This window comes from Lepeophtheirus salmonis, chromosome 7 (assembly GCF_016086655.4).
Source record: "Lepeophtheirus salmonis chromosome 7, UVic_Lsal_1.4, whole genome shotgun sequence".
In the NCBI taxonomy this organism is placed as follows: domain Eukaryota; kingdom Metazoa; phylum Arthropoda; class Copepoda; order Siphonostomatoida; family Caligidae; genus Lepeophtheirus; species Lepeophtheirus salmonis.
The window spans coordinates 81,572-97,412 of NC_052137.2; the positions used below are offsets into that span (position 1 = coordinate 81,572).

The following is a 15,841-nucleotide window of genomic DNA, read 5'->3' on the forward strand; positions in this document are numbered from 1 at the left end:
ACAAACTAGTTGCGAACCATCCAAAGCTACTACTCCCGTTGTTGTGACCATTTAAGCACTTTTTTTGCCATTGAATGAGTTGTGTATCATAATTCTTGATAATTTTGGCTAAAATAGAATCATATTTTAGGGTTAGATTTAAAAAAATTGAATACTTACTGTTAGATAGTACAAAATTCAGAGTTCTATTTCGAAATTAGTAAATATAACTAATATATAGTAACTTTTTACTGATAACTTGATCGTCATTTGGTGTGGATGACTCAAAACATTTTTATATGTATTTCTATAAATGACATCAGTACCAACATCCTCCATTAATTTAATGATGGTTCCTCGGGAAGGGATAGGTTTACCCATGTATTTCTCCACAAATTTTTTTAACGTAGATGATTAGCAATGGATAAGGTTATATTACATGCAATAAGCATCTTTGTGAGATCAGAGTTAAAGTCTGACTTGATGTATTCATCATTAACTTGATTTTTATATAAATATCCATGCTCTTGATATGAGATGAGGATAATGAGTGGCGTGTAATTCTAGACAGGCGATTAAAGGCACATTTATATCGACAAATCCGACAAACCATCTGTTTCTCATCCAGTAAGTATTTCCCAAATTCCTGGGCCTCCATTTTCAAAAATCCAGACAGAAGGCGACGTTATTTTAGGAAATTTATTCTGTTCTTTATCGAATATCACCATCTAATATTATATTAATATTGAATAATAAAGGCGGGAATGATAACGTTCATGATTGATAGAAGAAGATGTATATTATTTAATCAATGATGCCATGCGTATTTATTCTTTTCTCCTCGCACGTTTTTCTATTCTTACCAAAATTATCTACAAGTTACAATTTGACAAGATATCCATATAATACATGAAACCTGAGAGCAAAGGCTCAAGCGTGCCCACTATAAATGCGGTAAAAGAACTGATAAATTATAAGCAATGTCATAACATAAGTTTATAAGATCATTTGTCATATTTTAGTGAAAAAAATACCCATTTATTAGATTCAAATAGTCGAATGCATGCATTTATTTAAAAAAAAATACAACAAAAAGAAGGAATACTTTTGGTTTTGCTCTGAAAAAATTCATCTTGAACGGGGCCTTAAATAAAATTGTCTATGTCAAATAATCTCTAAAAAACGGCACTAGTTCAGATTGAACACTGAAGAAATGATTCAGAATCGTGACCGGAAGTTTTGCCCTGATACATACCTCATAAATGTATCTTGTGCATGTAATTTAAGGTCTTCCTTTACTTCAACTTGAAGTCCTTTGCAATTAGTTATGAAATAATTGTTGTTTCTTATTATAATGAATTCCAACTGTTTGATTTGTTCTATTTTAAAATATATTAAAATTGAATTAAATGCACTCATTTTACAATACTGAATGCAAAAATGCATTACAAATGACTTTTAAAATCTTAAATTATATGTAGAAGATACATTTATGCTAAAACATATGTATGAGGGCGAAACTGCCCAGGGTGTAACATCCAATAACTGTTCAGAATGTATGAACATATGAAATTAAATGTAATTTCTTGTCATTTTTACAAATATTGTAAAAATGATTTGATCTAATATTTATTCTGTAGAATAAACAAATAATCCCGTGATCTTTATAAAGGTCTAGTCTGGCATACTTGAAGGACAACTTAATGCAGAATAAAAAATATTCCACTTCAAATCAATCCTGATTAGTGTATGTATTGAAAGCAAATAATGTGTAATAACAAAGGACTTTGATGGATTTTTTTGTTCCTTTCTTCTGTCCTTTAAATATAAAGTTATTTATTAGTGTTACGTTTCAGTCTGAAACTTCCAAGACCAGTACAGAGATCATTATGATTTTTAGTGGACCGCAGTAATTCGGTCCTTTAAGGAAGTTTGGCTTGAATCGGTCTTAGAGAAAAAAAAGTCAGTCTGGATATGTCTCATTTAAAAATCGCTATAGACCGATTCAATAGATGAGTTATTGATGACATCTGTGTTTCAAAATGGTGAACATCATCCCTTAATGACGGTATATAAGTGTTGTTTAAATCATATATGTATAACTCAGGATAGGGGACACAATTGGTCCTCAGATTGAAACAGAAAAATCGGTGCAGGATTACTAAACGATTAAGTTTCGATCTACAGTCTCAGATCGCAGCAGTCTGGACCAAAATATCGTTCCTGCCCAGTCTAGAAAATATTACATAAAACCGAACTGAAAAAAAAAAACAAATAGATCGGGGACAGAGTTTCAACACTAGTATTGATATATTTTAATATGTATTGTTTTATATGAGGGAAATACATGACTTAATATTAAATATACATTGCTATTACATGGACATTTCTGAGGCCAAGGGCTCTTCAAATGTCTATATGTTCGTATTGGTTTTTATTTGTATAAACAAAATATATTGAAACATGCTAATAAAAATATAGATTTTGTAAACGTCACGCAAATTATATTAGAAACTAAGGCCGTCGTTCATTTATTGTATGTTGAACAAGAGCTTTGTCAGGAAATCCATCAAAATAATATTTATTCAACTCAGTATGTGTAAAAAGGCCACGGAGCAAGGAAGAGGAATAAGAAAAAAATAAAATTCAAAACTCTACTCATGTCAACAGAAACGAAAAAGACCACTCAAATACGAGATAAATCTCAGGATGCTCCTCGATTTGGCCGCCGAGCTAGTGGAGATAAATTAACACGAGGGCCATCTAACAAGAGTCATAAGACTAATCATCCTCCCTCTTATAATAATAATAATAATAAGAACAATAGCAGTGGATCCAATGGAAAAATGAGAATAAAGTTTGTAAAATTCTGTATTGAATTTAAAAACCCTTGACGACTCTTTTTTCCCCCACCTAGGAAGGCTCTTCAAAAGTCAACAAAAGAGAGTCCGGAAGGCTTCAAGGGAAAAGAGGATGAAAATGTTCCAGGGCATTTGAAGGAGTTTTTAGCAAGTATTGCTATATCCAAAGGTCAAACTGTTCGAGAAGCTCGAAAAAAGAAAGAACGGGAGCAATCCGGGAGTTCAAAGTGAGTAGATTTTGTTATTGTATACTTTCAAAAACAACGGCCATTTTTTTTTCAATTTTGTATACAGCAGCAGTACTGGTCAATGGACTTAGACTATCTCTCTCTCTCTCTATCTATCAATCTTTCTATCTATCTCAACACACATATAATTACGTTACATAAATACAAGATTGATCTTATCTAGTGGCACACATTTTATTTTATTTTCAATTTTTCAAGAGTAAAATTAAAACGAGGGGAATTGTGAGGACATTTATACGACTAAATTATTCGAAAATAGTGCTCGGACAACTTTCATTCAAAATGTGAGCCCTCAGCTCTAATAATTGCCTCAATACGAAGCCTAAATCCCTAGCAGACCTTGACTATGTTGTCAGATTCGAGCTTGGTCGACTCCTTCGTAATAGAAGCTCCTGGAGAGTGGACACTCCTGTGAGGAGTAGCACACACCCTCTCCTCCAGATACGCCTAGATAGGTTAGTCCAAGGAGGCCATGTCTGGAGAGGAGGGTGGCCACATATTGGGGTCTCAAAAGTTCGGAAAGTTTCTGGCTCAGGAAGGCCTGGGTCTTAGCGCTGGATGACACAGAGCTCTATCTTGAGTGAAAACAAAGTTGCCCCAAAACTTTTCTATGGTCCAAGGTAGCACTTTATCACCAGAAGTTCCGTGTAAGCATCTCTATTGAGGCGCTTCTTTCTCTCCACAAAATGGGTGGGCAGACTTCGCTTGTGCTGGCCACTAGGTTTTTTGTTCTAAAGACATGTGTCACTGAACCTGTGACATTGTCTGAATGATCGATTGTGATGTAACGGTTGTTCTGCTTATTGAGAGTAACATCAGCGCTGAGAAAATTTTCATCAGAAAAGAGCAAAACTTTGCCCGAATTTTTGTTGGCCTTGATAAAATTTAGAATCTTCTTTCCTCTTTACAACTGACTCAGCTTTCAGAGATAAGAGCCCTGCTCTGTTGTTTTGCACCAATATCATTCCGGTCTCAATATAATAAAATGCGTATCACTAGATTAGATCAACCCTCTATATTTATTTTTTGCAAAAATTTCTGCAAATTGTACATATTCATTATCATTCATTTTTCTTATGTCGTTGGTCTTATTAGATCCAATGGAAGTAATTTTCAAAAGTGGCTACAAAAGGCCAAAATATAAACAATGAAATATATATAAGCTTAAAAATTCAATTCAATAGTTACCTTGACTTAATTCTAAAGAGCAATCACATTCCACAATCCTTGTCAGATACTGTAAAGTCTTTTCTTTCTATCCACATTTTTTCAAAGGGGGATACATTTATGAAGTCCAGCAGGGGGAGGGGGGGAGGGGTACCAATTTGATTTTTTTTAAGGATGAGTGGGAGGGAGGGGACATGGGATATTTCGGAGTCCACTACATTGAGAACTGATCACTATTTCACTGATCAACAAAACCTTGTCAATATCATCAGGGGTGCTAGAGGGAAAGGAATTTTTGATTTATATTAGAAATTCTTTTATGAGAAAATAGGGGTTAAAAATGGTCATTCGAACAAATTGTGCAATGAAGCAAAAATTTTAATTTTTGAAATTTTTTCAAAAAAACTCCAAAAAACAAGACTCCCACCCCCTTCAAAAAAAAAAAAAAAAATGTTATTTACAAATACATACAGGGGGAAGGGATCTAAAAACTAAGGATATCCCATTGGAGGGGTCAGCATGTCAAGTTGAGATTATACACAGACATGGGGAAGGGAGGGGTCAAAAATTTGTTCTTTATTCCGGACGTCATAAATGTATCACCCTTTATCAGAGATAAAGTAATATACGCATAGATCGAAACAAAGCATTAAATCAATTAGACCTTGAACAAAATCTATAAAATTAGAGAATCCCAATTTATGTTTCTACTTCATATATACATACAGTAAGAGGCGGTTCCTGATATGGGCAATGTGGGCAACTACCCTAGGCGGCGACATTCGTTGAGGGACAATTCGTCTGCAAAAACAAAAAAATGAATTTCCTCTGGTTTTTGTATTATTCATATATGTACATGTCAAGTCAATGTCATTTTCAAACCGAAAAAGGGGTACTTCCCACTATTATTATTTTTTCTTTGTACACTAAGAAGAAAATAATTCGAATACTCTTTCTTAATTAATTTAACAAATCACAAAAAACTTTTTTAAATCGTTTCAACCATATAGTAATTTCACGTTATATGGCACTAAGTTATTTTCAATATACGTTTGAGTTGTAAAAACAAAACAGGGCAATAGTTAGCGATGGATTCTGATTATTGGAGGTTTAGGGGTTTCGCCTCCCGAGAAAATTTTGAAAATACTATTTTAAAGTGCAATTTTTATTGCTATATGCAGCTTATAAAGTTTGACGAAGTATTAGTTAAGAATAGTCCATATTCATTGGTTGAATTAAACAAAAGGGCTTGTAAGGGATACCTGTTTTAGAAGAAGGGATGATTTTAGACCATTTTGATTGTATACAAACCAATATTTGATATATATATTTGAGTCAATTATACCACTTGGTTCATTAAAATCTGAAGGATTTAAACTTAAACAAGATATAATGTATTAATTAACAATAGAATGTCAACAAAATGATTACTATATATAGACATGTGTCTGAGTTCTCTTAATGATTAATGTAGCAGCCCTTAGCCGCAATGATGACTTCCAGGCTTTGGCAGAAGTTCTAACACCCGCTTTTAATGTAGTAATCTTTTTGACAGATACCTTCTTCATCCCCAACGTTTCGGACATGCTAACAGCGTAGAAGTTGGCACTGGAGATGCCCAACTGCATGGAGTACACTAATGGAAGTTCATCTATCACGTTCATGTATCATTTTCTTAACTTGAACGTCAAATAGAGAGCTCAGGTTTGTTTTAATTTGTACTTAATTGTTTATTCTTTTACATATCGAAATATGAATTAATTTCAACCACTCCACCTTCATTAATTATTATTTCATAAATAAGTCACCATATTTCATGTTGAGGGGAAGGCCTGTAGTGTCTGTCATCCAAACACCGAGACCCTCAAAACCCCTATCAGACAGCAATGGGACCCCATTACAGATTACTACATTAACAGAGGGTGTCATAACTTCCTCCACCGCCTGGAAGCCATCATTGCCGCTAAGGGCTGCTACTCATTGAGAGAGCTCTGAAACACATCTACTTATTGTATTAATTTTATTGAAATTCGATTGTTAATTAATAAATTATATCTTGTTTAAGTTTAAAATTCAAATTATTTAGATTTTCATGTAACACTCTGTACCGTAAAATCTTTATTTTTTACGTTTTTATATTTGGATTTCTGTCTATTTTGTTTGTATATAATACCAGTGGTAGTACCTGACATAACTTGGAGTAATTAGGCTCCTTCTAAAAGAAAAAGATTGCTTTAATAATATAGAAGATAACTCCTCAAGAAATGTTGGGTGTTACACCATATTTTTCAGAGTTAATTCATTTTTACATACCAGCGTTTATATTTGATTAAAATATAAACATATACTGTACATTCATAAACATTCAATAAACAGCAATAGCTATACAGACACACCGGCAATGTGTCATTAATAAAACTACATCGTTATTTCTTGGATGAAAAATATGTATATGATATACATCAGGGAACATTATATTCAGTATACCCCGTATAAACTCTCGATACCATTGCACACACCTGCAATATTTATAAATACGACTATATTGTTATTTCTTAGATCAAAATTAGTTAAATTATTGATATACATCAGGGAAAACTATATACAGGGCACCCAGTATACACGCTCCATGCTACATGTTAAACGACTACTAGATCTATATTGACTACATCTTAGATCAAAATTGTTTCATTTCGTTCAAACATTCATAAATACATATAGAAAAATTTTCTTTTATTATTATGGATAGTTCATTGTCGTAGAACCTCTAAAATTTCAGTACGAAAACAACTTCTTAATAGCATGATTGTAAAAAGAGAACATGAATATTAAACTATTGAGCTTTGTTTCAAAGTAGATAGATTGCTTTGTAATCATAGGCAATAACCCTGCAATTTATATACTTTTCAATGGCTTGTTATAAAAACTCATGGGAACCATAAAGTTTAAAGCCCTTTATAATTAGGTACTAGCATTTATTTTGCTTTGAAACCAAAATCATTTTACTCTGCGTGTTTATATCATAAAAAAATATTCTTTGACTTTTAATTATGTTTTCCTCGTACAAAGACTTTGTATCTCTGAAATAATGAGTTCTACACTGATACTGATATTTGAACATCTTTTGCAATTTTGACAGAGTTTAAATTATTTTATAATCTCCTTATTTGACAAAAAAAAAAAAAAAAAAAAAATTAGGACACTCAAAAATTCAAAATTTAACCAATTTTTTGGCAAAGACAAATATATTTTTTTTATTAATTTTTCAGTTAAAATTTTTTTTTAGAAGAAGAAAAATTTGACCCAATAACTTTTTTTAAATTTGGAAACGACGAATTTCAAGCCTTTGGATTTTTTTCTCAACTAAATTTCAAAAATCCGCAGCTGTTTACAATAAACCAAGAATCAAATATGAAATTTTTTGAAAAAAAATTTAAAAAATTCCCAGCTATTCACAAGAAATTTAATTTTTTAGAAAAAAAAAATTAAAAATCCATAGCTATTCATAGAAAATTTAATTTTTTGGAAAAAAATTATGAAAATTAAATTAAATTTCAAATATTAAATTTTCTAGTAAAAAACAAAAATTTCCGAATTTTTTTATGGGGGAGCCATAGTCCCTCCATCCCACCCCCTGCGGACGCCGCTGAACATAATCAACTTTAGTATCAAAATGTAGGTAAGAGTCTTAAATGAGGATAAGGTATTTTTTTGTTTTGTTAAAATGTATCAATTTAAATTTTTTATGTACGAAAAAATCTGATATGCACTCATGAGTCATGATGTCAAATGGGTGTAACTGACTTTTTTTAAATTATTGTTTATTAAAATCTTCTACATTATTTTTTAATTAAAAATAAGGGTGCCAGGGTTAAATCGATAGCTAATACATGTAATGCTAACATGGGAAAATGAAACATTTGAAAAGTTCCAAACCTAAAAATACACCGACTATACCCCAACTCTACCCTAAAAGATTAATAACCTAAACTTTAGTTTTATCCACTTCACGATACATAATTTCCAGAATCCAGCCAAAATAGTCCATATTTTGTTTCAATTATAGATTAATATCAATATGATCCCTACGAATTTATTAAAGTTTCCGTTGGGAAGCCCCATTGAGTTTCTTGGAGTCAGACTAAAGATAAATAAAAATGTTTTAGAAAGTTGACAATCTAAACAGGGTATTATTTTCCAAAGCTGCTATCATGTTTATTTCATATTTTATGAAGAAAAAAAATTGATTGTTTTCATAAAAACATTTCAAAAATATAACTTTCTGGAAAAAAATTCAAAAATACATTGCTAATCATAAAAAATTAAATTTCAAAAAATCCACAGGTCTTATCAAAAAATAAAATTTGTTGGAAAAAAAAATTCAAATATACATTTTTGTGGAAAAAACTTTCAAAAATCCATAGCTATTCACAAAAAATTATTTTTTTTGGAAAAAATGGAGAAATTAAATTTCAAATATAATTTTTTTTACTCTGCTACATAATTTGCCCCAATGACGAATTTTTTTTCTAGAAAAAACAAAAATTCTAAATTTTGGGGAGGAGGTTACAGCCCCTCCTGACCTTTAATATAAATTCCAATATCTGCCTATCGTCTGTTAAGTTCGGTTATTGAATCAAAACAGTTCAATATTGATTACAAAATTTTGATTAAGATAGCATAGAATATAAGGTTAATTGTAAATCATAGTTATATCGATTCAAAGTTGTTTGAAACAAATATTTTTATTAAATGGAACAAGGATATGTTTATCGTGATAGAAGGTAATAAAAAAAAGATTGACACAATGAAACTGATTTAAAAGTTATTGTTTTTCTAAGGTTTAAAAATAATTTCTAAAAACGTATGTACATGGTTATATGTAGTTGAAATTTATTTGAGAGATTTTTCCATATGTATATGACATCTTTAATATGAAACGTATACAAAGGCTGATCTTGAAAACAATCTGATAAGAAGTTAAGACTTTTAAATTAGTAATATATTAAACTATAAATATTTTATGTAAATCATTTTAAAATATCTTCCAAACAGCAGTAGCGAAAGCTCAAGCTCTGAGTCTGAGGAAGAAATACCAATAGCTGAGCCTGAAGTACATATTCCGTCTGATGATAGTTCTGAAGATGAATCCGAGAAAGATATTCCTTTAAAGAAAAATTCCCTCAGTGAAACAGATTACACACAAATCAGGGAAACTACCAAATTTTCAGAATTTGAAATACATAATTTATGGAATCAATTTAAGGACAATTTCCCTTCGGGAAGATTAAATCGGCAACAGTTATCTCAACTCTTGAGTCAAGTAATTATTAATTAATTAATATTATGACAAAATAGTAACTACTTTAAAAAAAATATTAATTCTACATTTAATCAAAATTATAGATTTTTCGAAAGAAAGCCGACAACGCTCTTGTTGTTGAGAACATAATGCGACTATTTGATACAGACGGCTCTGGTTTTATTTCTTTTCGCGAGCTTATAGTTGCCTTCTCCATGTCCATGAAAGGCTCAATAGATGAAAAGCTCCATTGGGCATTTAAACTCTACGATCAGGATAATAGCAATGAAATAGATGAGGATGAGATGATCGAGATTTTCCAAAGACTTTGTCGCATAGCCACAGGAGGCGTTAAATCTCACGAGCCTGAACTTCCTTCAGAAAAAGAGAAAAACACGGCCATTCTCCCTCAAATAGTGAAGCCCATGCACACCAAACCACCCAAGAAGAAGAAACAAGTCATCGAGGACGTAGAGATATTGAGTTCAAAGTTGAATGAGAGGATAGAAACCCGGAAGAGAAGATCCATACATAGTCATTCAGAGACAAGTACGCCAATTCCAGGATCCCCCATTGTCACGAGGGTAAAAGGCAAGAAGAAGGATGTGTACGTTCCCTTTCAAGACAAGAAGAAGGAAGAAGAGGTTCAACGCCTTCTCGAAGAAAGAGAAAGAAATTGCGAACTCTTTGATGCCAGGCAAAGAGCCATTGAAATATTTCAATCCTTGGACACTGATGGGAATGGCTACGTAACAGAAGAGGAGTTTATTAGAGGATGTCAGACAGATGACTCATTCATTATTCTTCTCAATAGTTTTAATGGATCTGGGATTTGGTGTTGAAAAAGGCACTTATTGAAAGGCTTTTAATTCACGAATAAAAACGCTTGAAAAGAAGAAATAAATACTAAGTGAACACATTTTTATTATATAGCTAACAATAAAACTTTGATAACACATAATATGGCAATAAAAAGTTATTAAAACTTTAAAGTCATGTCCGATTTATGGATGGACTAAAACAATGGAGGCATTTCTTACTCTATTTGCGATAATAAAAAAAAATATAAAATATAAAAAAACTCTCTGCATTTTAAAGTATGTATAATATGAATATATAATATATACTACATACACGCGAAATGAAGTCTCTTACAAAAAAAATATAAATATTTTTATGTTAATATGAAATGAAAGAAAGAATTTAAGCGAGTATTAAAAAAATATATATAATTGGCAATGACTTTTCAGAAATAATGATTTCTTTTAAAAAAATTAAAAAAAAAAAAAATGGCCAGCTCAATATGATTAGAGTTGTTCCACATCATCAGATGTTTCAAAGTCAATGAGTAACTTCCCTGGCACTTCAGTTGTTCTCTCAGATTTCCTACCCACAAGATGAATAAACTTAGTCATTTTCTCGGCTTTCATGCTAGTAAGAATGGCTTGTCCCATGAATCCATCCTTGATCAAATTATGATTCCAAATTTGGAGTTTAATAGGCTCTTCAGGCTTTGAGCGATAAAAGATTGCACTTCGATTCCAAATGGGAGTTAATTCATCATCGATGACATGAGTCTGGTATGACTTTCCTTCACATTTTATAAGACAATATGGATCCGCTTTTCCTAAAGGAATAAGTTTATGTATTACAATACTAAATTGTACCAGTATCATGAATTCTTTACCTCCAAAAGCGTCCATTCCTCTTGTTAGGCCCTCAGCTTTCGCTACTTTGATTCTTGTCACTAAAATGGGAGGAGAGGCACAGCATTTCCACCAGGCCATGTGAGGAGAATCCGTTTTTAACTCTTTGGTCTTTCCATCATCATCCGTAAAAATCCGAAGAAGGAATTTCCCGTTATCACCCGGATTAAAAGTAGTCGGGAAAATGACATATCGTCCCTTGGACAATGTGCATCGATGGAAAACATGTTTCGAATTTACATAGTCAGAGGTTTTTGTTTCTTGAAACAAAAAGATGACGGAGGTATTAATCATAGGAGTTTGTGAATAAATAGAAGCAAACCTACCATCAGTCATAATGTTATGAACCCTATATTTTCGATTATCCTCAACCCTCATAATATGAAAGCCAATAACCATATTGCTTCTACCTTCCGATCTTTGATCTATTTGTGATAGTTGCACCATTACTTCCTCTTCATCCTTGAATACATCAAATTTGTATTGAGGATTTTTAAGGAATGAAGCTCTATTATTGAGACAACCTCCAGCTAAGTTAGGACTAATCCACTGTCCTTTAAATTGTGTCTCATTCCATGTTTTAGAAAATGAAAAGACAGACGTATTGATCACTCTACAAATGGACATTTCAGAAAAATGAATAAGAAAATCCTCAAACGGCATCCTGTAAATATGAATATATTATATCATATCATGATTAATAAAATAGAAGTAGGTTTAGCTTACCAAAACTCTCCGTCATCTCCAACGGTTAAACCCATTTTTTCTCTTTCTTTATTACTAATATTAGCCCATTCTGAAGACCTAGAAAGCATGCGAATCAATTTAGGCGTTGAAAAGAGATAGTCCCTTCTCCCAGAACCTGCATCCTGATCACTTTTAAGAAAATAGCCAATATAAAGTGAAATAAAATTCTTCGATTAACATTAATTCCACACAAAAACACACATTACTCGCTAAAAATGATTACCAAAAGAAACGTTATAACTCAAAAACTGTTTTTTAAGCTTTATAGCTAACAAGAATAAACTAGATAAATACACAAGACACCCCATGCTTTTAAAGATCCACAATGCAGGTTAAGGACAATATCGTATAATGAATATCATACTTATCACTGAATGCTCCATTCCATTCCTTCTCTCCCCAAGGATTTTGAAGTCGAACTAAAAAAAGTTTCTCTTTTTCTCTAAAATGAAACAAAAAAATTGGTTTTATACAACGATATTCTCCATTCATAGATCTTACTTAAATAAATCCATGAATCCCGTGCCTCGAATGGTAATCTTTCGCACAGCTGTGATACCATAGGCATGCCCTATTATCAATCCCATACTCGTACGTTTCTCCAAATCCTCAGGATTTGTTGGCTTTAAGAAATAAATATAATTAAAATTCAAAAAAATTCGCGCGAAACAAAGCATAAAGTTAAATTTAGCATAATGAGTATAAACACATAAACAAATCCACACCTTAAAAAAGGTGTAAACTTATGTCGCTGGCATTCAGTTTGGAATGTAAATGTAGGCATATAGTCCCTATTCATATATATTTTAATAATCCCCAAATATTCAAAACTAAAGCACTCTTTACGGAAAACAAGAGACATTGTCCTTCAATACTATAACAATTTAATAAGGAATAATGGATTACATTTATTTATTGACAGAGTAAGTATGTATATTTTAATCGTATTATTATTAACTTACGTGAATTGCACAGCACATGAGTGAATGCTCTTCGACTTCATGAATCATAGTTTTGAACAACTCATTTTTCATGTCTTCATTATTGTGTATTTTAGAGTCCCCCTCCATACCAATTACTTCAGAGACTCCACTCGTAAAATCCACAAGAGCATCAGACAAATTGCCCCCTTGAAGCACGGCATAGTTTCCATGTAATCTGAATAAAATATTGGAAATCTCAAAATCATACTTTAAAATGTATGAATATTATATAAAGAAAACTACTTCGCATATGCTTTTTCAAGAAGCGCTCCCCAAAATTCCGTATTATCTTGAGAATTAGAAAATATTAGACTTCCATTGTATGTGGGAAGGAGATCGTCCACTAGTACCTCAGTCCAGGATCCAAATCTATAGAATCTAAAACGAAACACACCAGGGTGATTCCCTTTAATGTCAAACTCTTGTTCTTCAGCATCAGGGACAACCTTATCCCATAGAGGTTTGGATCCGGCAAGTGTGCCTGCAGCAGCTACAAACCAACAATTACCCAACTTCCCTTGATTCACATCCTTAGCAGTATGGTCATTGACCACGAATTTGGGTCTATCTACAATGTCCTACATTGAAATATTTAGATTTTATATATTATTTGACATGAACATGTTTGGACGAGTACAAATTACAAGAAAAAGTGCATAACTAAGCCTATTGCATACTTGTATTTCACAAATATGGGCAATTCATACGTATTATACTAGATAAAATGATGTAATTTTTAGGAGTGTGTAGCGTCAACATAAAAACAATATTGAACAAACATCAAGAAAAGGGGATGTTCCAAACTTATTTCTTTACTTCATAAACCCTATATTTCATAGACATATTGGAGTCAATTATAGGATTATTATACAAATTTCTGGGATGAGTTAAGATATTCAATTAATTTAGCTACAGTTTACAATCTTTATTTGATTATAGAGATTCATATTGTCTCCCGATTTGGACTCTTTTAATTTTTGATACTTTTATTGAGTCAATTTTAACTACTTTAAGTGCAAACTGAGACACATTCAAAATGTTAATAAGAAGAATTTGCTGACATTGTGTACAATTTGTGGAAGAATAGGAATGTAGATAATCCATACTCAATTATGAGAAAAATCTTTCTTGCTTGCTTTTGTGTTGACGAACGACAATATGTAAGCAACTTGTAGCTTTAATTCACACAAGTGCAAGAATCCATAGATATGTGTAATAATATCATACTTTATCTTCGAATAAGGATTAAACACGATTCGAAAGGATAAATCAGATCAAGATAATGGTCGACATTCTTCTTTTTAGTAGTATTACCTTGGGCCGGAGCCATTTGATTTCTCGAGGGAACTCCCTTTTGATTTTGTCTCCAATGGACGTATCTGATGCAGGGAATGTGGGATCCGTCCATGGAAATCCTAAGTCAAGATGATGTTTCTTTAATTTAGCATAGGCTTGACCTTTATATATCTCCATATCGACTAGAATGGAAAAGAGAATCAATCAATCAAGGCTATGCTTTGAAAAGTTTAAAAAACGACTGAATGCTAACAACAGGAACCAAAAGACGAAATAAAAGCAAGCTAGCGATATTATAGCATAATATTAATATACCTTCTTTCAAGATATAAATGTGTTCCAAGGAATTAGCTAAGGACAAGTCATGCCTTAAGGAGGTATTTTTCTTGCATCACAGTTTATCAATTATTACTTATCAGTGATCCTCCTCCTATTTTTTTCATTAGATAGAGGACGCTTATCACACACACAAAACACGGCTCTCGGGAGGTAGCGACACCTTTTGTACATTTTATAAAACTGATTGAACAACAAACCGCTCTTTTTGTTATTGACGGGAGTGCAAAATAATTTTATTATATTACTAGACAGTTGAATCATTAAACAATTATCCATTCAATGAAATAGAATATATTTTAAATTTATCCCAATTCTTAGATGAAAGAACACGCCAAATTGTTCCATATATTCATTTGAATTGTACATCTATCAACATGTATTGTCTTTAATTGACATGGACTATGATAGAGGCATGTAACAACATATAACTCTAAGCATGTTTGACTAATGCTTAGGGGTGTATAATATTGATAAAAGGACACGGGAAAAGGGCGTCCGCAGGGGGTAAGCTAGAGGGGCTGTAGCCCCTTCCCTAAATTTAAGAAATTCTTACTTTTTTGTAGAAAATTTAATATATAATTTTTTTTCCAAAAAATTTAAGTTTCTGTAAATGGCTATGGATTTTTGAAATTTTTCTACAAAAAACTTAACATTTGAAATTTTTTTCAAAATAATTATATGTTTAAAAAGTAATTAAAATCAATTTTTTCCAAAAAATTAATTCTTTTATAAACAGCTGTGGATTTTGAATTTTTTTGAAAACTCTAATTTTTTTGAAAACTCTTTTTTGAAATGAAGGATTTGTAGTAACATGGATGATGGGTAATTTAATGGTGCAATTTTTACTAAAATATAAGTATTCTGTGACATATGATAAAGTTACAATGTCCACAGTTATATTACTCACAAATACATAATGACCATATAATTTTAATATATCTAAATGAAATTATATTAATATTTGATAATTGGTTAATAGAAATACCAATTTTGTTATTAAATAATGCATTTTAAGACGAAGAAATTGCAACTCGTACAATTTACTTATACAAGTTGAAACTTTTACGCATCACATACCTACATATATATATATATATATACTCGTAATAGTATCATTTTCGACAGTCCCATAAAACAATTATAATCAATCCAAGCATGTACTAAGCGTATTATATAAAATCATTCACCCCCAACGAAGAAACTTTGCTGCCTC

General features: G+C 31.8%; 2 protein-coding genes across 3 annotated transcripts; one reads left to right on the forward strand and one right to left on the reverse strand.

The window, feature by feature from the left end:
• Positions 1–2,562: 2,562 nt before the first annotated feature.
• On the forward strand, positions 2,563–10,518 carry LOC121121384 (uncharacterized). Its single transcript, XM_040716277.2, has 4 exons — positions 2,563–2,836; positions 2,897–3,067; positions 9,311–9,578; positions 9,662–10,518. Exons 1-4 carry the CDS (start codon positions 2,640–2,642, stop codon positions 10,397–10,399), a joined length of 1,374 nt encoding a protein of 457 aa, XP_040572211.1. The 5' UTR covers positions 2,563–2,639; the 3' UTR covers positions 10,400–10,518.
• LOC121121382 (calpain-5) lies at positions 10,458–14,807 on the reverse strand. Of its 2 annotated transcripts, XM_040716275.2 has the most exons (10): positions 14,605–14,807; positions 14,308–14,471; positions 13,237–13,571; positions 12,973–13,168; positions 12,512–12,633; positions 12,375–12,452; positions 11,990–12,067; positions 11,590–11,927; positions 11,245–11,523; positions 10,458–11,184 (listed from the first exon to the last, which is right to left on the reverse strand). In XM_040716275.2, the coding sequence occupies exons 2-10, from the start codon at positions 14,464–14,466 to the stop codon at positions 10,865–10,867; spliced, it is 1,905 nt and encodes a 634-aa protein (XP_040572209.1). In that variant the 5' UTR covers positions 14,467–14,471; positions 14,605–14,807; the 3' UTR covers positions 10,458–10,864. The 2 variants fall into 2 exon arrangements, with proteins under 2 accessions (XP_040572209.1, XP_040572210.1); XM_040716276.2 differs by lacking the exon at positions 14,605–14,807 and having other exon boundaries at positions 14,308–14,569.
• Between the last annotated feature and the right edge of the window lie 1,034 nt (positions 14,808–15,841).

Bases quoted from the DNA above. Each gene is read 5' to 3' on its own strand.
- LOC121121384 (XM_040716277.2), top strand. From the start codon at position 2,640: ATGTCAACAGAAACGAAAAAGACCACTCAAATACGAGATAAATCTCAG. The intron at 2,837-2,896 runs GTTTGTAAAATT...TCCCCCACCTAG, and splicing joins AATGGAAAAATGAGAATAAA to GAAGGCTCTTCAAAAGTCAA. The intron at 3,068-9,310 runs GTGAGTAGATTT...TCTTCCAAACAG, and splicing joins GAGCAATCCGGGAGTTCAAA to CAGTAGCGAAAGCTCAAGCT.
- LOC121121382 (XM_040716275.2), bottom strand. From the start codon at position 14,466: ATGGAGATATATAAAGGTCAAGCCTATGCTAAATTAAAGAAACATCAT. The intron at 13,169-13,236 runs GTAGTTTTCTTT...TATTTTATTCAG, and splicing joins CTTGAAAAAGCATATGCGAA to ATTACATGGAAACTATGCCG. The intron at 12,068-12,374 runs GTATGATATTCA...CATGCTTTCTAG, and splicing joins AATGGAGCATTCAGTGATAA to GTCTTCAGAATGGGCTAATA.